Source organism: Manacus vitellinus, unplaced genomic scaffold, assembly GCF_001715985.3.
Source record: "Manacus vitellinus isolate BGI_N305 unplaced genomic scaffold, ASM171598v3 scaffold_3_pilon, whole genome shotgun sequence".
NCBI lineage: Eukaryota > Metazoa > Chordata > Aves > Passeriformes > Pipridae > Manacus > Manacus vitellinus.
In genome coordinates, this window is record NW_021940535.1 from 28493811 (window position 1) to 28514606 (window position 20796).

Below are 20796 nucleotides of genomic sequence, written 5' to 3' on the forward strand. Positions count from 1 at the left end.
AACAGATCTCACTTTTGAAGGGCAGTTTTCTTCCAGATCTCGGTCAAGCTCACTAATTGTTGGGTTACAGCTAGCTTGACAGGGGATGGGCAGGAGTGGATGTGCTGCCATCTTCTGTATCCCAGCTGTGAGAGAAACTCACCATAGAAGAGGGAGCCGTGGCAACAGCAAGGCTCTCCGTGTATATGTAAATTCCTACAACTCTTTGAAGTAGCAAAATTGTTCCGGAAGTTGTCTAGGCGGAGGTGCGTGCTGATGTAGCTGAGTGGCACGAGCTCTTTTCTGGTACCTGGATGGATGTGGGTGACACAGGTCTGGTCTTCCTGAGATTGAAGCGCTAATTCAAACCACTGCTGACATTAATATATTCTTGTGTAAATGGGTGGGTTTTACCCATTTTGCAATTTTAGAGGATAAAACAGTGGTGTCGGTAGTTAATTAGAAGATACAGAAGGTAGAGTAGTCTGTTTTGTTCAGATACATTTCAAAACAATTAGTTTAACTACTTTGTCTGGAGCTGAAGCACTCTACTGACCAAAATGGAACAGAGCACATTTCCAGGGTATGTTTCATTTATTTTGTGTTTATTCTCATCTATTGAGACTGGCTGAAGACACCGTACTTCAGTCATATGAGTGTCCTATATGTTTTATTTGCCTTATTGTTGTTTTTCAGATTTAGACATATTTATTTCTGAAATATTTCTTTTCTTCCTTTTGTTGAATTTCACTTTGAAGTAAATCTTATAAAATTTCTTCATGTAGTTTAAATTTTCTTCTGTTATTCCCTGATCATTATCTCTATTTTCTGTATTAATTTTTTGCTTATGGCTTTATATCATCTTAAAATAGGCAATTCATGAAACATGTAGAATAAATTTCAGGAAAACTGAAGATTGGCTGGTGCAACAACTTTTATTTGAAATATTTTGGCTGTTTTAGGAATTGGCTCTTTTGGTATACCTATGGCTTGAATCAAATATATGCTAAATGAATAGCTGCTGGTCTTCATTTATTCAATCGATCTGGGCATGAGTATTTTATAGGTGTGCCCAAATATAAAGATCCTACTTTTTCTGCCATTTTTATTGTGTGGCTATGCATTAAATGAAGAAACCATCAGACTGGTTGGATTTTTTAACGAGTATTTAGGAATGAAAATACTACTTCGTGTCACTTTACCACTTAGTTCTTTAAAAAGAACAAAGAGCGAGATTCAAATTCGGATTCCATTGAATTATTCAGTTAATTCTATAACAAAACCCAGATCAAAATCTGGTCAATGCTCAGCAGTCAATTAGTAGAAAAATACAGTAGTTAATGACTACTTTCAGCTTTGCCTTATACTTACAGGAACTTGATTATATAGGCATTAGTCATCATTTCCCAATATTTATTACCTAGCTAATATCATAACAGAACTGCTTTAAACTGTTCTTTGCTGTTGAGAGCTTTTTGGATGACCATCTGAGTCATTTAAATCAAATGTCACATGTACAGTTTTTTCATCTCTGTAAACACGTAGGCTATGAAATTTAAAACCAAGTTTTTCCATCCTTTCCTTTAATTTTTCTGCTTACATAAAAAAATATTTAATGAGTTTATCAGATGTTTGGTGTATGTAATACAGTGTATGTAAATACAGTCAGTTTAAAGGACCTTAAAATTGGTACCCTCCTTATGTTTCAGAGCACTAGATTTTTAAGGCTTTTAATTTTTTTACAAGATTTGCCTTATTTAATATAAAGGAATATAAGGAAAAACTAGTCCACAGTACTGCTTAAAATATCTCATTCAAATCCCAGAAAGTTTGATAATTGATAATTCTTCTGTCAATAAAAGGTCACCTTTAATTGGTAACACCAATTCCTTTTAGTCTCTCATCTTGACATTAGGAGGGTGGGCATGTCACTATTGAGTTTCATATAAGAATGGGTGCTTTTAGTGTTTATGTAACATGAACTGATTAAATTACGTGGAATGAATTAAATACATCACTTTCTTTGTCCATGCCTTTAACAGTTGCCCTATAATTTGATGTGATGATTTCAATTAAAGTGATGAGTAGAATGTAACTATGTTTCATCTGCACAGTTCAGTAAACAATTATCCTTTATGACAGTGCAATAGACCTTTGTTTCCAATTTATCATATATTTTTGAAGACAGAGTTGCAGTTGTTATGGACAATGCCTACAGAGACATTAATGTCCATAAATAATATAATTAAGTTAAAAATGAGTGGGCCAACTTAATTACCAAAATCCTTTTCTCATGTCTTGACTGTCTAGTCAGATAAGTTCAGTGTGTTTTGGCCTGTTTACTTCTAAAATATACTACAAAACCTTTGCAGAGAGGCTGCACTGGTCTAAGATTTATTGGACTTCTAAGAGTAGAAGTTGATGTAGTGGGAAGTGCAAATGTTTTGAAAATGTACCAGAGAGTGCAATTACATGTTTTATATTATGCATACTCTTAGTAACTTGCTTTTGTTTTTGATGGCACAACCAGTATGATACTGCAATACCTGCTTGTGGGTAAATTAAGAGGGGGAATTTTGAAACAAGCATTTTGATTTAAGTACCATTCTGCAATGCAGGAACTCAGTTCTGATTAGACTCATCATGGTAACAACTCAGAGGGGAATAATTGTAGATACATTTTAAAACAATTGGGTTTTTTTAGGAAGGTCAGTTTAATGCTTTACAGTATTTCAGTTTGTTACTTCAAATTATGCTGTTATGAAAACAGAAAGAGAAAGGGGTTTATGGAATTATGGATGGATTGTAAAACTGGATTTATAGACCCAGTATTGAACTTTGGTTTTGGATTTGTATGTCAAGGTGTTAACTCCCTAGAACAGACGCAGAAAATACTTGAAATATTTTTACAAAACATATTTAGAAGAGATAATGTTACATCTAATACTGTTATATATTAAAAAAAATTGCTACATATTATATTACACAGTACTAGTCATTAATCTTTGTGATAAAATGTTCTAAGACAGTATCATCTCATTAGATTTGATGGGAGTCAGTTTTCCATCTAAGAGAAAAAGGTTGCACAGGCCTATTTATATTTTCCAACAACCTGCATGCTAATGGTACATTTTCTAAATAAATGTTATCAAATTTCAAAGCCGTGAAACTAGTGTGTTGATAAATGGTGACAATTAAAACACAGTCATGAGCTAGTCATGTTGAGCCAGCATAAATAACAATTTTACTCTCAGTACTTTCAGCCTTAAGCAGCTCATTATCTGACATTTCTTACAGATCATAATTTGTGTTGAGTACTGATTAATGAAAAACCACTCTTACCTGCCAAAAATATTTCATTTCACAAGATAACTGTTCCAGTGGCAATTCAGAGCCTTAAGATGTTATCTGTGTCATTTTGCAATTCTTGCAACTCCTGTGCACTGCACGAACACTATTTCCACTGAATACCTCAGAAACTTCAAACTAAAACATGCCCAGCCACAATGATTACTTGGAATCAGGGCAAACAACTGAGAATACCAGTCTCTCCAGTGTTCCCAGTGATTTGTTCCAGATTTTGAGGTGCAGGTAGTCTTTGACTCTACGTAGCTGAAACAGTAGTTTCAGTAGTGGAGGGAAAAGAATAGATTTGTACCTGGGCTTCGGTGAAAAGGGGGACAAGAGGAAGAAACTGGTTGTGACCAAACAATGAAGTTAAGAACTGGGGAAAGGTGGAATTTTACCCTGGTTTCCAGGACAATTTATCAAGACCAAGTAAATTATAAAATGTCTCTACATGACAGGGATAAGGAATGAATTTCATGAGGGATTTAGTCTCTTAACGGTCAGCCCAAGTGAGGATTTGACAAGAAGCTGGGGAGAATTTGGCAGGACTGGGTGAAAGGGACAGTGAGATTCGTGTCTAGAAAAAATAAGGCTGGATAAGAAGAGAGAGAATGGGGAAGAAAGAGGGAAATTCATAACTTCTGGAGCTGGAATGCAATGATTATAGTCTGCTTCTGCTTTTGCCTCATGAGGTCACCAGGCAGAGCAGCGTTGTCCAGCATCAGTGTAACACCCACGGCAGAAGTACTATTTTTCATTTGACTTCTCTTTTAAAGTAGAAAATTGGAAAGAAATATTATGTCAAAATTAAGTATTTTAGCTTGTAAAGGCAAGCCCTCAAACATCAGGAAATTAAAATTATTTGTCTGGTCCTTATGCGAATGTGTCAAATGGAAGTACTTAATTATTTCAGTGTGCCAACGTGGCATTTTCCCCCCAGAACCTACTAATTTGTGATACAGATATATCTATCTCCTTTGGCGATTAAGTGGGCATTTTGTAGTAATGAATACAACGTCTTTGATAAACCTAGCCTTAGTTTTCTCATTCTTCAGGGTTCAATTTTGCTCCACTTTTGTTCAGCATCAGCGTGGTGGGTGTGGCTGAGCTGGAATTTATTTCCCCATAGTAGCCCTCACAGTGCCGTGCTCTGCATTGGTAGCTAGAGGTTTGTTGATAACACACCCATGTTTTGGCTACTGCTGTAACATTCCTTCTTCAGTCGAGGGCGAGATCCGAGATCCTGGGAAGGGACACAAGTAGGCCAACTGACCCACACTGACCAAGGGGATATTTCATACCATATGATGTCAACCCAGATATAAAAGTTAAGGCAAGGAGCAGGACCGGAGGCACTCGTTGTCTCTGATGGCTGCCGTGTGCTCAAGTCCTGCTTCTCAGAGGAGTGGCCGCCCATCGATGCTTATGAGAAGTAGAGATTAACTGCTGGCTTCTGCTTTGTTTGCACGCACGCTGCTTTTGCTTTTGCTTGGATAGATATAAACTGTCTTATTGCAACCCACGATTTGCGTTGTTTTCTTTTCCTACCTTACTCTCTCCCCTGTCCAGTTGGGAAGGGGAGGGACAGAGCAGCTGGGTGGGCACCTGGCATTCTGCCAAAGTAAACCCACCACAGTCAGCCAAATATAATATGAACCCATCACATCTTGAGTGTTCTGAAAATTAACACTGTATTAGTGGGCGTCTGATAGTCATGACAGAAAGATCTTAGCAAAAAATACCAATTCTGTTTTAATAACACTTTGAATTAGTATGTGTTAAATAAAACATAGCCCTGTGCCTTGAACAAAGAGAATAAAACTAAAAGTACCAAATATCATTAAGGAGTTTCCAATCTGTGAACTGAAGGAGGAAGGGACCCAGTGGAAAAATAAGCATGTGATTATGCAATTAAAAAGTCTGCGTTATATGAAGGCAACTTCAATTCTGACGTTTACTCTTGTTTGCTTTCTTGACATAGTTTTGGGGGTAATTTATTGATTACTATATAAATCTTTCCCTAGGAATTATCAGATGTTTGTGTTTAATTTTACTGATATTAGACATAGTTTACTGGTACTGATATTATTTTATAAATAGCAAATTGCTGCATTAGTGTTTTCCAGAGAAAAGATATTAAGCAAAAACTATATTAAATCTCTTGTTCTGAGGGTCTCAGAATGGATTTTTTTAATTATTGCTTTTATTTATTTATTGTTTATTATTGTTTATTATTGTTTATTATTATTTATTTATTGTTATTAATTATTTTATTGTTTTATTATTATTTAAAGAGGGGAAAAGAAGAATTACACTAGCTAGAAGCATCTCATATATTAAAGAAGGCTTCTAGAAAACTAATGATGTCCTTCCAGTAGGGAAAGGGAATCCTGTTTCCAGGAAACAATTTATTTCTTTGAGTAGGTGCAAATCTACAGTGAAATCTCTCAGATTTCTGTGACTTTAGGACATTAGCTTGTATAACTTATTAACAAAGTAAGAAAGTTGTAATGTCCCTATATATTGCAAATGTGCTCCTGTTATTTCTGATTTAGTTATGACATTGTTATTATATTTCCTTAATTTAACATATATAAGATGTAATGGTATTTACCTCTGGCTGCTTTCCTTACATCTCTTTCTCTGAGTCTATATGCTGAGAGGATTGAAGAATGGAAAAGTCAAAAGGATGGGTTAGTTTAGTCTTCTGGAATCAGTTATGAAAATATTTCCAAAAGAGAAGATTAATTCATGTCGGAGCTCCCTAAAGGCGTGCTGTGCCTTCTACTTGTAATGATGAGAAGATATTCTTTGCAAGATGCATAAAAAGATGTTCTCCAAAGACTGCATTTTATCTGCCAGTGGTAGGACACAGACAGAAGCATCCGTGAAATTAATTTTAAAACCATTCCTCAGAAATGTGTAAACATGACAGTGGCAGTGATCTCTCTTACACCTCTTGGGTCCTGTGTTTTAACTGTGATTTAATTGAGCTGTCAGATTACATAGAGAGTGACAACTCTTTACTAGCTGCAACTGGATGAATAATGCAAAGAAAATGTTTGAAATCATCTTTTCCAATATAAAATAATTTTTCTTACTCTCTTAAACTCCCCTTTGAGATACGTGTATATTTGTGTGGCAAGAGGTATGACAGATATATATGAATGCACGGTTGTAAACTTGCTGCAAATTCGCTGCATATTTGTGAAATACTAAGCAATTGAAAAACTGAAAAATTCACCTAATATTCTGTCAGGTGCATACCATTAGTCGTTTTTTTTCAGCTGTGGATTAAGCTTTTGCATTAGAGAGAAGAATATCATGGGCAAATTCTAGGAAAATAGTGTTGAAACTGCAGTGCTGGAGTATTTATGAATCAATTTATGATGCAACTTCTTGGACCTTTTAGCTTAAATATATAAATTTATTCACCAAAGCTCATATTTATGCAGAAAATGAGAAGCCTGAAGTTTGTGAAAGTTTTGGTGTTTCTTGAAAAACCAGGCCATTTAAGGTAACTGCTGAAAATATGTAGATTAGTACCTCAGTGTAGGGAGTTTTTGAAAAGATTGTGGTGAGCACTTTCATTCTACTGACATTAGTGGAACTGTCACATTGTTTTCATGCTACTGTTTTTCTAGTCTTGCCTGTTATTTCCTTTTTATGCTTCTATTCCTGACTTATATCCCTGAATATTAATCTAGTTCAGATGAGCACATCAGAATTATCTTTTCTGATCAAACTGGTTTGATTGACATTCCATTGCCCTTCCCAAACTTCTTCTCCACTTAATTTTGAGCTTATTGGAGGTGAGGGGGGAATGCCTAAAATAGCAGTTACAATAAAATGCTTGTGAAACCTTTTAAAAGACTACAACACTCTATTTGTCTATATCAGATGAATTTTAAAATTTTATGAGAATACTCAGCAGTGAAAAAATAGTACCACAATTGCCAGTGAAAAATGTCTTGTTTTCTAAATAATGAAAAAGACATATTGCAATAAAATACATGCATGATGCATTTTCAAATCCATGTAATTAAAATCCTATGGTTAACAATATTCAAATAACAGTACCAGTATTTCCAAAGTCTGTGAAAGGGTTTTTCTTCACTTTTAAACCCAGTAGAGTTTCTGTAACATTTTACAAACAAATAAATTATTTTTAAATTTTGTAAGTCATATTTTTATATCATTTTTTCACTATATGAATTGGGGCTTGATTGGGAAAAGTTTATGAGACAACCCAGTTGAACTTGGAATCAGCTCTATTTTTTAATGTGACTTGGTGCTTTTGACAAGCGTTTTTAGAAATGTAGAGTGAATTTTCAAGTGATCTCATCCTTCAGATTCACACTGTCTTTTTGTTTCCTTATAGCTCTGTCAGCACTTTTCTCCTCCTTTCCCCGTCCTCCTAAAATGGCCTATCGGTCTGACATATTGATCCCACTTGGTCCCATGACTAATATTGATTTTATTCTCAATGGGACTGTTGCCTGTCATCAAACTTATTTTTTCTTTCATATCAAGATGACATTTGATTGGCTTATTTGACACTAGAAGGCAACTGTGCTTGGTTATGATCAATACACTTGTATTCTCTGTTCCTTATCATTCTCAGTAAGACTACATTAGCAAATGAACCATGAAAATACTTCAAATACCTGTCAAGCAGTAGGAAAATTTTATTCCTTTTGTCAAGCAGTGTATGGGTACTCCTCTGTGCTCTTTATTAGAAATACTAGACTTCTATCCCTGTGGTACAAGTCTGCTATGATATCAAGTAAAAAGTATAGAAGATTTTCAGCTAAAGGCATATCATGTCTCAGTTTTTGTTTTGTCTTATATGCATGGAGACACTTTGAAAAGTCGATCCAAACTAATGACAAAAATAATTAAACTATACTAAATGTGTCTGTGAATCCTCTTATTCAGAGTTAAGGTGGCCTTAATTCTCTTTGTCAAGAATTTTCTCTTTCATTCCGAATAAGGATAGCCATACAAAATGGGCTATTTATTAACATAAAATGTTAATACAGTTTAACTAATCTCCTTCAAAGTCTGATTTTAATTAGTTTGGATTAATTCTTCAGTATTCCTATTTATAATAGGCTTTTTTTAGTCATACTCCCTTTATCACTAATAATTCAGATACAGCCTCTTTCATGCTGGTGAATATTCAATTGTATCTGAAGCCGTGAAGAATCAAAGAAGGTATCATCTGTAAGAAGAATTTTCCAATAGCCTTTGATGCGTAATACAAAATATGCACTCAGTAACTCACAGGGTTGTGTCAGAGATAAAAAGGCTGTGTTACTTTTTAAGTCACAGTGCTATAAGATACCACCAGTGTGCCTTTGTGTGTATACTGAAGGAACTTGCCTCATGTGCATTTATTTATTTATTTATTTATTTATTATTTATTTAACTGGTACCCTCACAGGGAAGGAACTTGCCTCATGTGCATTTATTTATTTATTTATTTATTTATTATTTATTTAACTGGTACCCTCACAGGTAGTCAGGTGACTGCTGTGTGCTTAGGGGAACAGATAGTGTGGCTGGCGTCACCCTTACTACTTAGAAAATTATGTAAATAAGTACAAGTAGAATTGGAAAACCTGTTTCTATATTTTCTGAGTGAAAATATGTAATTTTAGTTTTCAACCTCAGTAAATCTAGAAAAGAATAGTGAAAATTTAGAGAGGGGATAAAGAAGTAAGAGGTAAATTTTCAAAGTGGATACCACAAAATATTAAGTTGACTAAAAGAGAACAGCTATTTTTCACTTTTCTCATTCTCACTGAGTAAAGAATGCAAGCACAAATAAGAAGGTTACCCTTTAATGGAATTAATTTCCCCAACCAAATGCTCCCGATTTCTGTATGTTTCTGTGTTAACATAGTTATGGACTTCTTTTTTTTCATACTGTTTAATCTGTCCAGATAACACTGCATTTTACATTAAAAAAAATTATTTGAGTAAAGAAATACTATTTTTTTACCTGTTTTTATCTGCCTCTGTGAAATTTAGACTATATCTACATGGCTGTAATCCTGATAGATGACTCCAATATAAATGGAGGTACAAATGTTCTGCTATTACCAGATGTGGAAATGGGATTACTGGAAGCATTAATATTGTATCTGAAGATGTTAGTTCATTATTTTTAACCATTATTTTTAAGTTACATCCAAAGAATATGCAAAGATGTTTCCCATCGGAAGCAATTATAGCAGCAAATATTCATCTTTAAAATAAGTTCTTAATTTTTGCATCAGAGTTGTCCCTTTGTTGTTGTTATTTCAAGGTATGGTATTGGTCATTCCTGTAAATGTTTTTTATATGGTGCAAATCTTTACCTGATGCATTAAGGAATGCTGACCTGGATATTTTAGGAGTGCCTTACTTTTCTTGAAATTTACTTGATTGAAACTTTGGATGAGCTTAAAGACAGGGAAGAAACTTGTAGCTAGAACTGTCTTACCTCTGTAGCAGAATAGCTTTCACACCTTTTAGCTTTCCTATAAACTACTTGCAAGGGGTTACCTGCTTCTGCATTCTTTTACACAGCTGGCAATACGCTGTGTTGTGGGAAAGGTGAGCAAACACATGCTGCTACTCTGTAAGCTGTAACTGAACTGTAGCAGTAGCATTTACTGGTTTGGTTACAGAGAAGGAGCAGAAGTGTTCAAGTGTTATTGTTGAAATTAGATTTCTGCATGAATGTGGGAGTTCTTGAAGCCACTGTCATCCCACTCATCAAAATTTCTTTTCCCATAAGAAAGAAGAAAATTGCACATAGCCGTCAACAAGAAGCTATTCCTTGTAAAATGTGTTGTTTCATCTCATTAAGGAATAGAAAACCTTAAAAAGATCATGATTTTTTTTTAAGTGTGTTGTCATGCTGTTATCTTTGATTGGAAAAACATTGGATATGGTGGGTTTCTAAGCTCCAGCTATTTTTGTTTTGTGTATTATTAGTTCCTGTCATTATCAATCATTTGTCATCACAAATGTTTGCTTAAAAAAACAAAAAGCCAAAACCATGTTTTAAAATTTAGTATTATAAAAGTATTTTAAAAGGTATTCATATCTTCCAGTATTTGCATAGTGAAAGAAGAGTAGTCAGTGACCCTTTGTCTATGTCACTGATTTGTGTGTGCTGTCATGGTAAAGATATAAATAAGAGAAAGGTCTATGTGCTTTTTATTTTTATTTAAAAAAAATAAATACATCCACGTGTTTCTGAGATTCATGATAGTTTTTTTGAGTAAGTGGCCAAGGTATCAAGTTTACCATTTTTCTTCTACTAAGGAATAGACTGTATGACACTGCATTGAAACTAAAACCACAGTAAACTTGCACACGCAAATCACCAAATCAAACAATTTACAATCCTATAATGTTTTCATATCATTAAACTATTAAACCATTAAACCAACTTTCTGTCATTTTTACATAATGAACAGATGCAACCAGTGTATTTGTCTTCATTGGAATCACTGCCATTTCTACTTAGGCTTCTTAGAAGAAAAAGACTTCAAGAATATTAACCATCAGCTAATTAAGATTTACTTAATTAAATGCAAATACTACTTAGCGAAAGCAATTGAGAGAAAGGCTTGTGATTAGGGAATCAGCAACTGGTTTAACACTTGGAGCTACCAGCTAGGCACCTAAGCATTAGAAATGAATACAGAAACTTCACTTGATAAGAATAATACGAGAGGAAAATACACCATCTTTTCACGTTGTGTTTGTTGAAAAATGTAGGAGTCAATGAAGTAGAATATATTGAGGTCATAAATTGTAGTTAATGTGGCTTTATGTTCAATTAGAGAGGTTAAAATTATTTCAAACATTGAGAATTTATCAACCTACCTTGTAAAGAGATATTTTTGACAGCTGGTCACTCAGGAACCGTAACAGAAAATAATTACTAAGGTTGCTGCGGTTTTCAAAGGCATTACCATTTTACTAACATTAAAGCTTACATTGACAGACTTGGGAGCAGATATGAATAAATACCATCAAGATGATATGAAGGCTAGTGGGATTAACAGAACACAGAAAGTTTCCTATTGTCTGTCAAAGTATGTGCTATATGCAGGTATTGAACTGATTGTTCTGTCAGTCAGGTACCACTGTATGTGCTGCTTTTTTTTCCCTCCAAATACTCTTAAGATTGTTGAGCTAAACTAGATGGTAAATGATGAATTGCTTGTAAATATTATTGTTTCCCCTTTCTGTGGCTTATTTGATTAGGTTTTCAGAGATTAACTTCTAAATTCTCCCTACTGAAAAATCTGGGTCAGCCTTTCGCAGTTGTGTCCGCGTTTTAGTTAGAGACATTCTCTGACAAAGATAACATTCCTCAGAGAGTTCCTCCTGTGTAAGGAAAACCAAACAAAAACCAAAACAGAATGGCCAAAAAAAAAAGAAAAAAAAAGAATAAGTCATGGTAAGAGACTGAATTTCCAATCAGCAATTCTGATAAAGTAGAACTATGATAAGGTTTGAGGAAGAAAATAAACAAGTGTCTGATTATGCAAAAGGACAAAATTTGAATGAAAGTATTATGGGCCCCCACTTTTTCCTATGCACAGTGCATAACAGTTCTCTACCTCTTCTGATCATTTTAGAAAGAAAAATCCACGCTACTGCTGGAGCACTGAGGTTTGGAAGAAAAAGTTAATTTACTGTGACATTAACTTACATGCAATTTATGCTAGGCAGGCAGGATTTTTCCTTTTGTGGTGAATTTTGTCGACGGGTAATCAATTAGTGATTTGAAAAAAAATGCAAAAGTATTAGAAATTTAAACCATAATTTTAGTTTACCCTGGTGATTGATTAATGTCTGCTCATTTGTAGATAATAAGGTGTCCTAGCATGTGAAAAATGTGGGGGTTTGGATAAATTTGATAGCTGTTCTGTAATATGAAGAACTTCTATCTTGCATTAGACTAATCATCCAATGCATAGACAAGGTTATTACTATTTAAAATCTAGTATGGAATTTCACATTTGAATAAGTTTGTAAGTTTTCTTATTTAGTGATTTTCTTGAAGTTGTTTTTTTTATTTTATTTTATTTAGAATAATGACAGTTAAATTCACTAATACTCTGTCTATATTGTTACAGTCTAGTCATAGCATTCCTGTAACTTTGAGGCAGTTAGATTTTCTTTCTATTTTTCTACCCTGATTTAGGCACTTCAGAATTGTAAGAAAATTAAGAAACAAACAAACAAAAATCTCCATATTTTCCCTTCTAGTCAAACTATCATTGTATATCTCTACAGGAATAATGCAAAACAAATTAACATTGTATCACAAACTTTTTAGTGGAGAGGGATATGTTTTATTAGCTTCAACTGCAGGAAGTGATTAAAGTTATTTCCGTATGAAGAACAGGACTGAGCACATAGTGCAGTCCTGGTTTTACTAAGTTTTGAGTATAAATATGCATATTTTATTCTTGATGGACAGCTTTGGCTCCTCAGCCAGACTGAGGAGGTCATTCAACACATTTTGAGACTGACGAGGGAATGTGTGAGGACACACGTAGGATCTCATGTGGGAAGAATGTATGTGGGAAGCTGCATGTTCAAGATAAAGAACAGTCTCAGCCATTTCAGCCTTTGCAACCCACAGCAGAGACAGTTCAAGACTTTCCTGTTGATTATTTTTCTGCACAGGAAAGGAAGGAAACAGTCAGTGGCAATCAGCACAGCTCACAGATTTTGTTATCGTGTGAACTAACTGCATTTTTCTCCTGCAGCCTCCAAGCTTAGAGGCATTACTGAAGGCAGTTGAATAATGTCCAAGCCTTCTTCACCACAAACATCGAGCACTTTAAAAATTGAGTTCTCAGGTGCTTTTCCAAGTATTTTAGGTGCCCAGCAGTTTTCCAGCAGATGATACATCATGTGCCTCCTTTTCAGCTTCGATGGCAAGACAAGAAAACTGTTAAGAGAGGCATCAACTGAGAAACTGATGCCTATAACTGATGTAGTCACATACATGCAACACAGTACATACCTTAATATGTATAACCAGTACATGTAGATCATGCAGTGCTGTGAGCTGTTAGTCTTTTCCATACTTTGTATCTTTATGTCCTCATTTTAAATGTGCAGTTTTAAAAACACTTGAATGATTCTCTATGGTTTGTTGTGCTTAAAATCAGACTATTGTGTGTGGGTGCTAGGAACCACAAAAAAGTACTGACCTAAGTGAGACTTTTTCTTTTCTTAGAGTTGAAGAACAGTAAATTAGACATATTGTACTAAGCAATTCAGAATCTGAAGTTGCAGTTTTAGCATTTGGTCTCAGTTACTGTCATTAATTCTTTTATAAACTCTAAAATATAACTGTAAGATTGCTTTGACACCAGTGTGATATTCCTGTCTTTTACTGATTACATAGACATATTAAAAATAATGTTCGATATTAATGTTCAAAGCACTCTCTTGATTTAAGCCTGTTTACTGTGATGTATTGTCATTTTTTTACAGAGTTTATATTGGTTTAGAGTTCAGACTTTCAGAAACAATAGCTGATTTCCTGGTACAGAACTGAGACCAAGCTTGTTGTCTTATTGCATAGAACTCCAGCAGCAGTTTTATTTTATGTTGAATTTTTTTAAATTATTCTCTATGTTTCATTGAATCTTGCAGCGATTTTAGTGCTTATTTTAAGACTTTAAAAGAAAATTTTCCTTTGTTAAACACTTGCCTTTTAATTTACTACAGGTTAGAATTTCACAGCAATTTTTTATTGTGCACTGAAGCGCATCGTGTTAAAAGATACACATAAGGAAGAACATTTCTTTGCTATGTCTCTCTAGTGATACCAACTCTAAGAATGCTTCCCATTGGAACTTTCTTGAATCATTTTACAAGAAACTTAAATATCAGGCACATTTTACATGAGTGACCAAAACCACAAAGGAATGACATGATTCAACTGTACTAACCTCAGAAAATGGGTCTTCTGTGGTCTAGACTGACCATTAGCATCTAGACCAAATTTTCACAGATACCACATTAGTTTTGTGAATATGATAAAACAAAACTGGTGATATGAATACAGTCTGATACTTATCAGCCAGTTCCTCTGAAATGCTGTTCACAAGTTCCCTCTCTGATCTGTAAAACTTTGCCTATTCAGTAGGAGGTTTAGGGGTTTTCGTTTGGTTGATGTTCTGTGTTTGTTTTAAAGCAGTTAAATTGTTCAGTAGTTCGGTAGTGGCTCTCCTGTGTGCACACATACAGGAGGTCTTCATGCCAAAAAGGCGGCCACAAGGAGGTTTTAATGCAGTGACTCGTTTTGCTGATTGTCTAGCTGGATCCAGCATTTGAGTTTGAGGATCCAGTTTGAGGAATGCTAGCTCAGCACTCCTCACTAATGTAAATCTGTAAAAAAAATCCCAGTGAAGGTTTAAACAATTTTTGACATTTTAAATTCTGGAAACATGAAACCTCTTTTGCTTCCTGCCATTTCTACATACAGTCACTCCCTTAAGTGCAGTTTGGAGATTTTAGTCCAAAACGTGCATCTGTGTATCGTTCAACAACATAGACATTGTTTCTGAACATGGACTACTGCTAGATACTAGGTTTTAAAGAACAAATCAACTGATAAATGGTGAAGAGTTCTCTTGACAGAAATGTCATATTCTGTTTTCATCTTTTTACTTTTTACTTTTTGTCATTCTGTCATTTAAAGTATAAATAACCCAGGGCAGAGGCCTTTGAGGCATGTTTTTGGAGTTCTGTCTTCAACTCTTGTGCAACATAAATTTATACCCATAACATTCAAACAGAATCATAGGATGATAGAATGGTTTGGGTTGGAAGGGATAAAGTTCATCTAGTTCCAGCCCTGACCTGCTATAGGCAGGGACACCTTCCACTAGACCAAGTTGCTCAGAGCTCCATCCAACCCGGCCTTTAACACTTCTAGGGGTGGGACATCCACAGCTTCTCTGGACAACCTGTTCCAGTGCCTCACCACTTTCACAGTAAAAAATGTCTTTCTTTTATCTAATCTAAACCTACCCTGCTTCAGTTTAAAGCTATTCCTCCTTACCCTGTTACTACATGCTTTTGTAAAAAGCCCCTCTCCAGCTTTCTTGTCAGCCCTTTTTAAATACTGGAAGGTGCTACAATGTCTCACTAGGGCCTTCTCCAGGCTGAACGACCTCAATTTTCACAGCCATTCCTCATAGAAAACATGCTCCTGCTCTCCGATCACCTTCATGGCCCTCCTCTGGACTTGCTTCCATACATATGGCAAACTTTTTCAAATGGGACGTTTTCTGAGTAGTTTTAGTCTTTACACTGGCATTGTTCCCAGCTTAGGGTTGAGTGATTCCTGGTAGTTGACTACACTATGCACTTTAAAGAGGAAGGCAAAAAAGGTCAAGTTGTTCATAAAATCATTAGTGAAATGTCAGAAACAATTTAGTCTAAAAAATATTTCACTGAAGATAAGAAGTACCCATTATAAACCTTCCTTCCAACTACATTTCTATGCTATTGAATTCATCAGATAAGAATTGGACAGTTGACAAAAATGAAATGCCAATATGTAAGATCTGTATCTCTAGAATATTTTCTTTGTAAAAGCAAACGAGAAAAGAAGGGTTTGATTCTGAGAGAAGTCCAAGGCTTAGTTTTGTTTGAAATATAAACTCAGACTGAAACTAGTTTAACAGAATTTCTCATTATGGCCCCAAATTTAGTTTGAGTTTAAAATTAACAGCTAGCAGGTTATAAATAAGCTCAATATAGTATCATTTGTTTACACTTTACTGTAATAGCAACCAGCGTGAAAGTATCCTGGCAGTTTACCTCATTGAGTCTTACCTAGAAATGGAACAATTTCAGAGTAGGGTTAGCCCCTTTTCTAACTTTTTTTTCCTCTTCTTTGGAAAGGATGTTTGCAGTCCACTCCTCTGTCTCTTGTCTTTCAACCCAAACACATTCTGTTCTGAGGAAGCAGAAAGGAATCTATCCTGCAGTAGTGTCAGAGTGTGGTGACCTGTGATACAAAAGAAGGAGCAATTGATGCAGACTGAGTCCAGTGAGGGAAGCAGAACTTGATGTGGGAGAGCTATGAAGCCTTCGGCAAGGCTCAAATTTTTATTTTTAATATGGGAAAATACAACTGTTGAGACTGACTTGATCTCAAAGGTCTTTATAATTCAGACGACTATGACTACTTCAGGTTATTTTAAAAACATGAGCTGCAGATTTCCCCTGGTTTTCAGAGCCAACGAAGATTGATGTTTGCAGTTCTGTTGTGCCTAAATATTCTGTATGAATAAAATATTTGGCTCTGGTTAATATTGGATGGATGGCCCTCATCTTTTCCTCTTTCATGAAGAATTTGGTCATTAATAGCTCTGGGACTCACAATATGACAAGTACTAAACAACCTCCTAGTTTCAGGAACTCAGTTTAGCAGAGATTCTTATTTGAGAGACTCTAAGACTGTAAATCTTGAATGACAAAAAATGTAGTTTCTCTTTAGCTTAGCGTTTGTATCATTTTATTATTATTATTCTATTAAGCAATAAAGCCTAATTTGAGACTTGGGTAAATCCGTGTTTATAGAGCTTTGGCTTCATTTGCAGTATGCACAGTTCTCACTGAATTAGCTTTCAGAATCCAGCTGATAATTATTAAAAGTGGCTGATGCATTTATGATTCAGTTATAGAGTAATTAATATACCTAACAAATGTTTTGTTGGATTGAAGACTTATGTTCATTTGCAGATCGTGATGAGACTTTATTTTGTTGACATTGGCTATTAGAACAAAGGGATTGACATGGTGGATCTTAGAAAGTGCATACTCTAGACACTCCTGTTCAGTCCTGGCAAGATCAAGTATGCCTCAACAGTATTTCAGAAGGCAAAACATAACTCAACAGGAGGTTTTATGCCCTAGTGCAGCAAGGATCATATAGCACAAAAGGCATTCAGATGCTTTGAAATTTTATCCTTTATAGAAAATTTTTTTTAAAAGTTTCATGTTTACAAATGAACTGGCTCTTTCCATGCCTTGATTGTAGGTGGTTATCAGGGCCCCAGAACTCCAGTGTGCTCTTAGATGCAACATTTTTACAGTTCCTTGAAACTGGCATTGTGTATTGGGCTACTGCTCAATCCTTCTGCTTTTCCTTGCAAGCACTCTAATTGGTTTGTAAAATAACAAGACTAGAATTCTAAAAAGTGAACCCAAACCTCTCCCTTCTTAGTTAATTTTTTTCATCATCTGCTCCAACATGAAGATTTATCATGAGACTTATTGACGTCAGAATATACGGTCCCTCATTCATTCCTCACTTAATGAATATTAAATTGTTTGATCAAGAAATTATATGTCATTTCACAAAACTATCCATTTTATGATTAGGGTGCTGTTCAGACAGATCTTAGACACAGTGCTGTCACCATTTTTCTTATTGAATATTAGCTACTTAATAGCTAATATTTCATTGAACAATTTATACCAGCCTGGATCTTTTTAGTATAATGAAATGTGTGCCTTGATGTGACATAATACAAACGCATAGATCGTTTTATACTTCCATGACACAAAGAGTAATGTGTCTCTGGTTTGCTAACAAATGAAGATCTTTCTAACCAAATGACACTCTGACTGCACTTTACTGCAGCTTTTCATATTTTGATGAATAGCTGCAACTCAAAGGATGAATTGTGGGTTACAAAACTGGCTAAGCTGGAAGTTAGGATGTTTTTCTCCTTCTCCCACAAACATGGAAGAAAACTAGGTCATTACAACATGTGTTTCCATGTACACAGTTTTCCATAGGTATGTTATATACTCTGTTACTCACATTTGGATTTTCTGTGGAATCAAGTATTACAAAATGAAAGCCTCAAGACCACCTAGGCTGGCATTCACTTCATCAGAATATCAAATTAAACTAGATTTAAGCAAGTTCTCTCAGAATCAAGGCAGAGGAGACAAGTAATTTTAATAAAAAATCTATTTACTTTGTTTATATAGAAGAACAGAATCTAATTTATTTGTGTGTCCATCTGGACTAGATTGCTCATTTTAAGTTAATTTAACAAATGATGGACTGCTACCGGCCTTTTTTTCCCAGGAGAAGAGGTTGACAGACAGCTGTGTAGAGATGCTATCTACCCAATCCCGGTCGCCTGTGAAGCTCCGTGCCCAAAGGACTGTGTGCTCAGCATGTGGTCTGCATGGTCCTCCTGCTCACACACCTGCTCCGGCAAAACCACAGAAGGGAAGCAGATGCGTGCCCGCTCCATTCTGGCGTACGCAGGTGAAGGTAAGGTCGCATACCCTTGCAGGCTCTAGTTTGATTGTGAATTCTCAGCTGTCTTTGTAATGTCAAAGTAATTTCTCGATCTACAGAAGCAAATTATTGGATGCAGTTGTGTTTTTTTAAAAAAAGGAAAAATTATTAAATGCTAATTCTACGTTACTCCTGGTACCTGAAGCGGTTTAAAACAGGAGATTTTATTTTGCTCATTTCAGTTAATGCTGCTATTTTTTATTATTCTGCTTAATGTTACCGTTTCTGTTTCAAATACATGTTTTTCCTGTTTTCTACTAAAATTAAACGCGGCAAATGGTTTATCCGATACCCCATTACATGTAACTTGTGTTACCCCATTAACATTTTTATTCATAGCAGGACTTTTGTTTTGCCCTGCAAGTCCTCAAATGATTTTCATTCATGCAAATGGTCCTTCTGCAGCAAATGCAAAGAGAAGACATAGCTGGAATATAAAGGAAAAGAAGAAAAAGGTTTTAGATATGGGCTAATATCTATTCTTTGATGATTTCCCATGCTTTCTACAATGGGTTTTGTTTGGGTTTTGATTGCCAGGGAGGGGAGGGTTTTGGGCTGTAGAACAAATATATTCTGTACGTAAGATGGTTCTAACATCAGATGTGCCAGGGTCCAACTGATAAAATGCCTCATGCAACACCAGGAGCCAGGAAACATAGCCACCAAAGAGTTCTTAGAAAGTGTTTACTCACATTTATTACTGACAGAAAAGTTAAATGCCCTCAATATAAAGGGATCAGATGCATTTGTTAGTTCTTCTTTAAAACTGTTAAGCATTTTATACCTTTATGTTAAGATGAAATTCAGCTGAAAAGTGAAAGCTGTAACGTATGGAAGCAGTGAAACAGAATATCTGTACACCGCTATTTGCAGACAAAGGTAACACCATTGATGAAAGTGTGCAGTGTATTTGACAGAATTCAGGTGACTGTAAAAAAAAAAATAAGTAGCAGAGCACTTTTTAACCTTTTCCCTGAAGGGAACCCTTGGTAAAAGTGTAAGAAACAATCAGAACTCTATTTTAGTAGATGATTCAAATAATAAGTTACTTGGATGAATCTATGTAACAAAGTAGAAACTCTTAAAATTAGAAACAAAATTTAGTTTATGTTGTCTTTTTTTTTTATAGTGTGTCAAAGGGACTCATTTTGAGGGAAACACAGAGCCAGATAATTCAAATAAACATACATTCACGTGCTTCTTGCTTTTCCATGTAGGTCAAGGCAATAGATTTTTGATACACTTTTGTAGTTTTACTGGAGACAGAAATTTAAACTCCTGACAAGCATGCCACAGAAGTGAAAACCTACGTTACTAAAAAAATTATTCCACTTTCTTATGCTTCTTCTTAAAAAGTACTGGTTTTATTCTGACTTTGATACTTAATACAACCTAGGTTAATTTACAAAGGTGCAGATGCAGCAAAACTGTTCAGCATAGCCTGGATTTTAGATATGTGAATTTTATTTATGTTTGTTGTGCAATGATCAGAATCAGCACCCAGTGATCACAAAGACTGGCACATAGGTAGTAGTGAAAAGGTCCTTAAACTAATGCTGAGAAAGCTAACTCATTACCTAGGTGTTGTAGGTGTTGAGCTTTGCTCAAACCCTGGCCTCTTTACCACTATTCTGAGATGAGGTTATTCCTTGCTTTTTTTTTAAGGGTACAAGCTGGTATGTCTATATAGCTTATAGCAATTCCCTCACATTTTGAACAGATCTCTTCAACACCATGATCTTTTGCACTCTGTGCAAACTCCAGAGAATGGAAGTATATAAATATTCCAAGGCTTAGCATATTGTTACAACTCTCTAGCTGGAAGGTACTTTTCACCTTTTCTTGTATTATATTCAAAATGTATCAATTTAACTGTTATTTTTTATGCTTCACTGGAATTAGAGTTATTGTCATCTTTCTCCTCACATGTCTCTTATGCCTTTCAGTCATTTGCTACATGACAAATAACTGAATGACTTTTCACCTCCAGAATTGCATGACAAAGATCAGCCGTGTTCCCAAAACACTGATTGGTGTAGTTGGTGCTGGGAAGTCATTTTATGTTCTAGGGGCATTGAATACACTCATTATCTGAACAT

At 35.2% G+C, this 20796-nt stretch overlaps 1 protein-coding gene across 3 annotated transcripts in view; it reads left to right on the forward strand.

Moving 5' to 3' along the window:
• The window catches only part of THSD7A (thrombospondin type 1 domain containing 7A), a 268216-nt gene that overhangs the window by 176022 nt on the left and 71398 nt on the right, over positions 1-20796 (forward strand). For all 3 annotated transcript variants that reach the window (XM_018075615.3, XM_018075617.3, XM_018075616.3), the window contains one exon: positions 18479-18670. In XM_018075615.3, coding sequence (XP_017931104.1) covers positions 18479-18670 — 192 coding nt within the window. The remainder of the gene's footprint in view (positions 1-18478; positions 18671-20796) is intronic.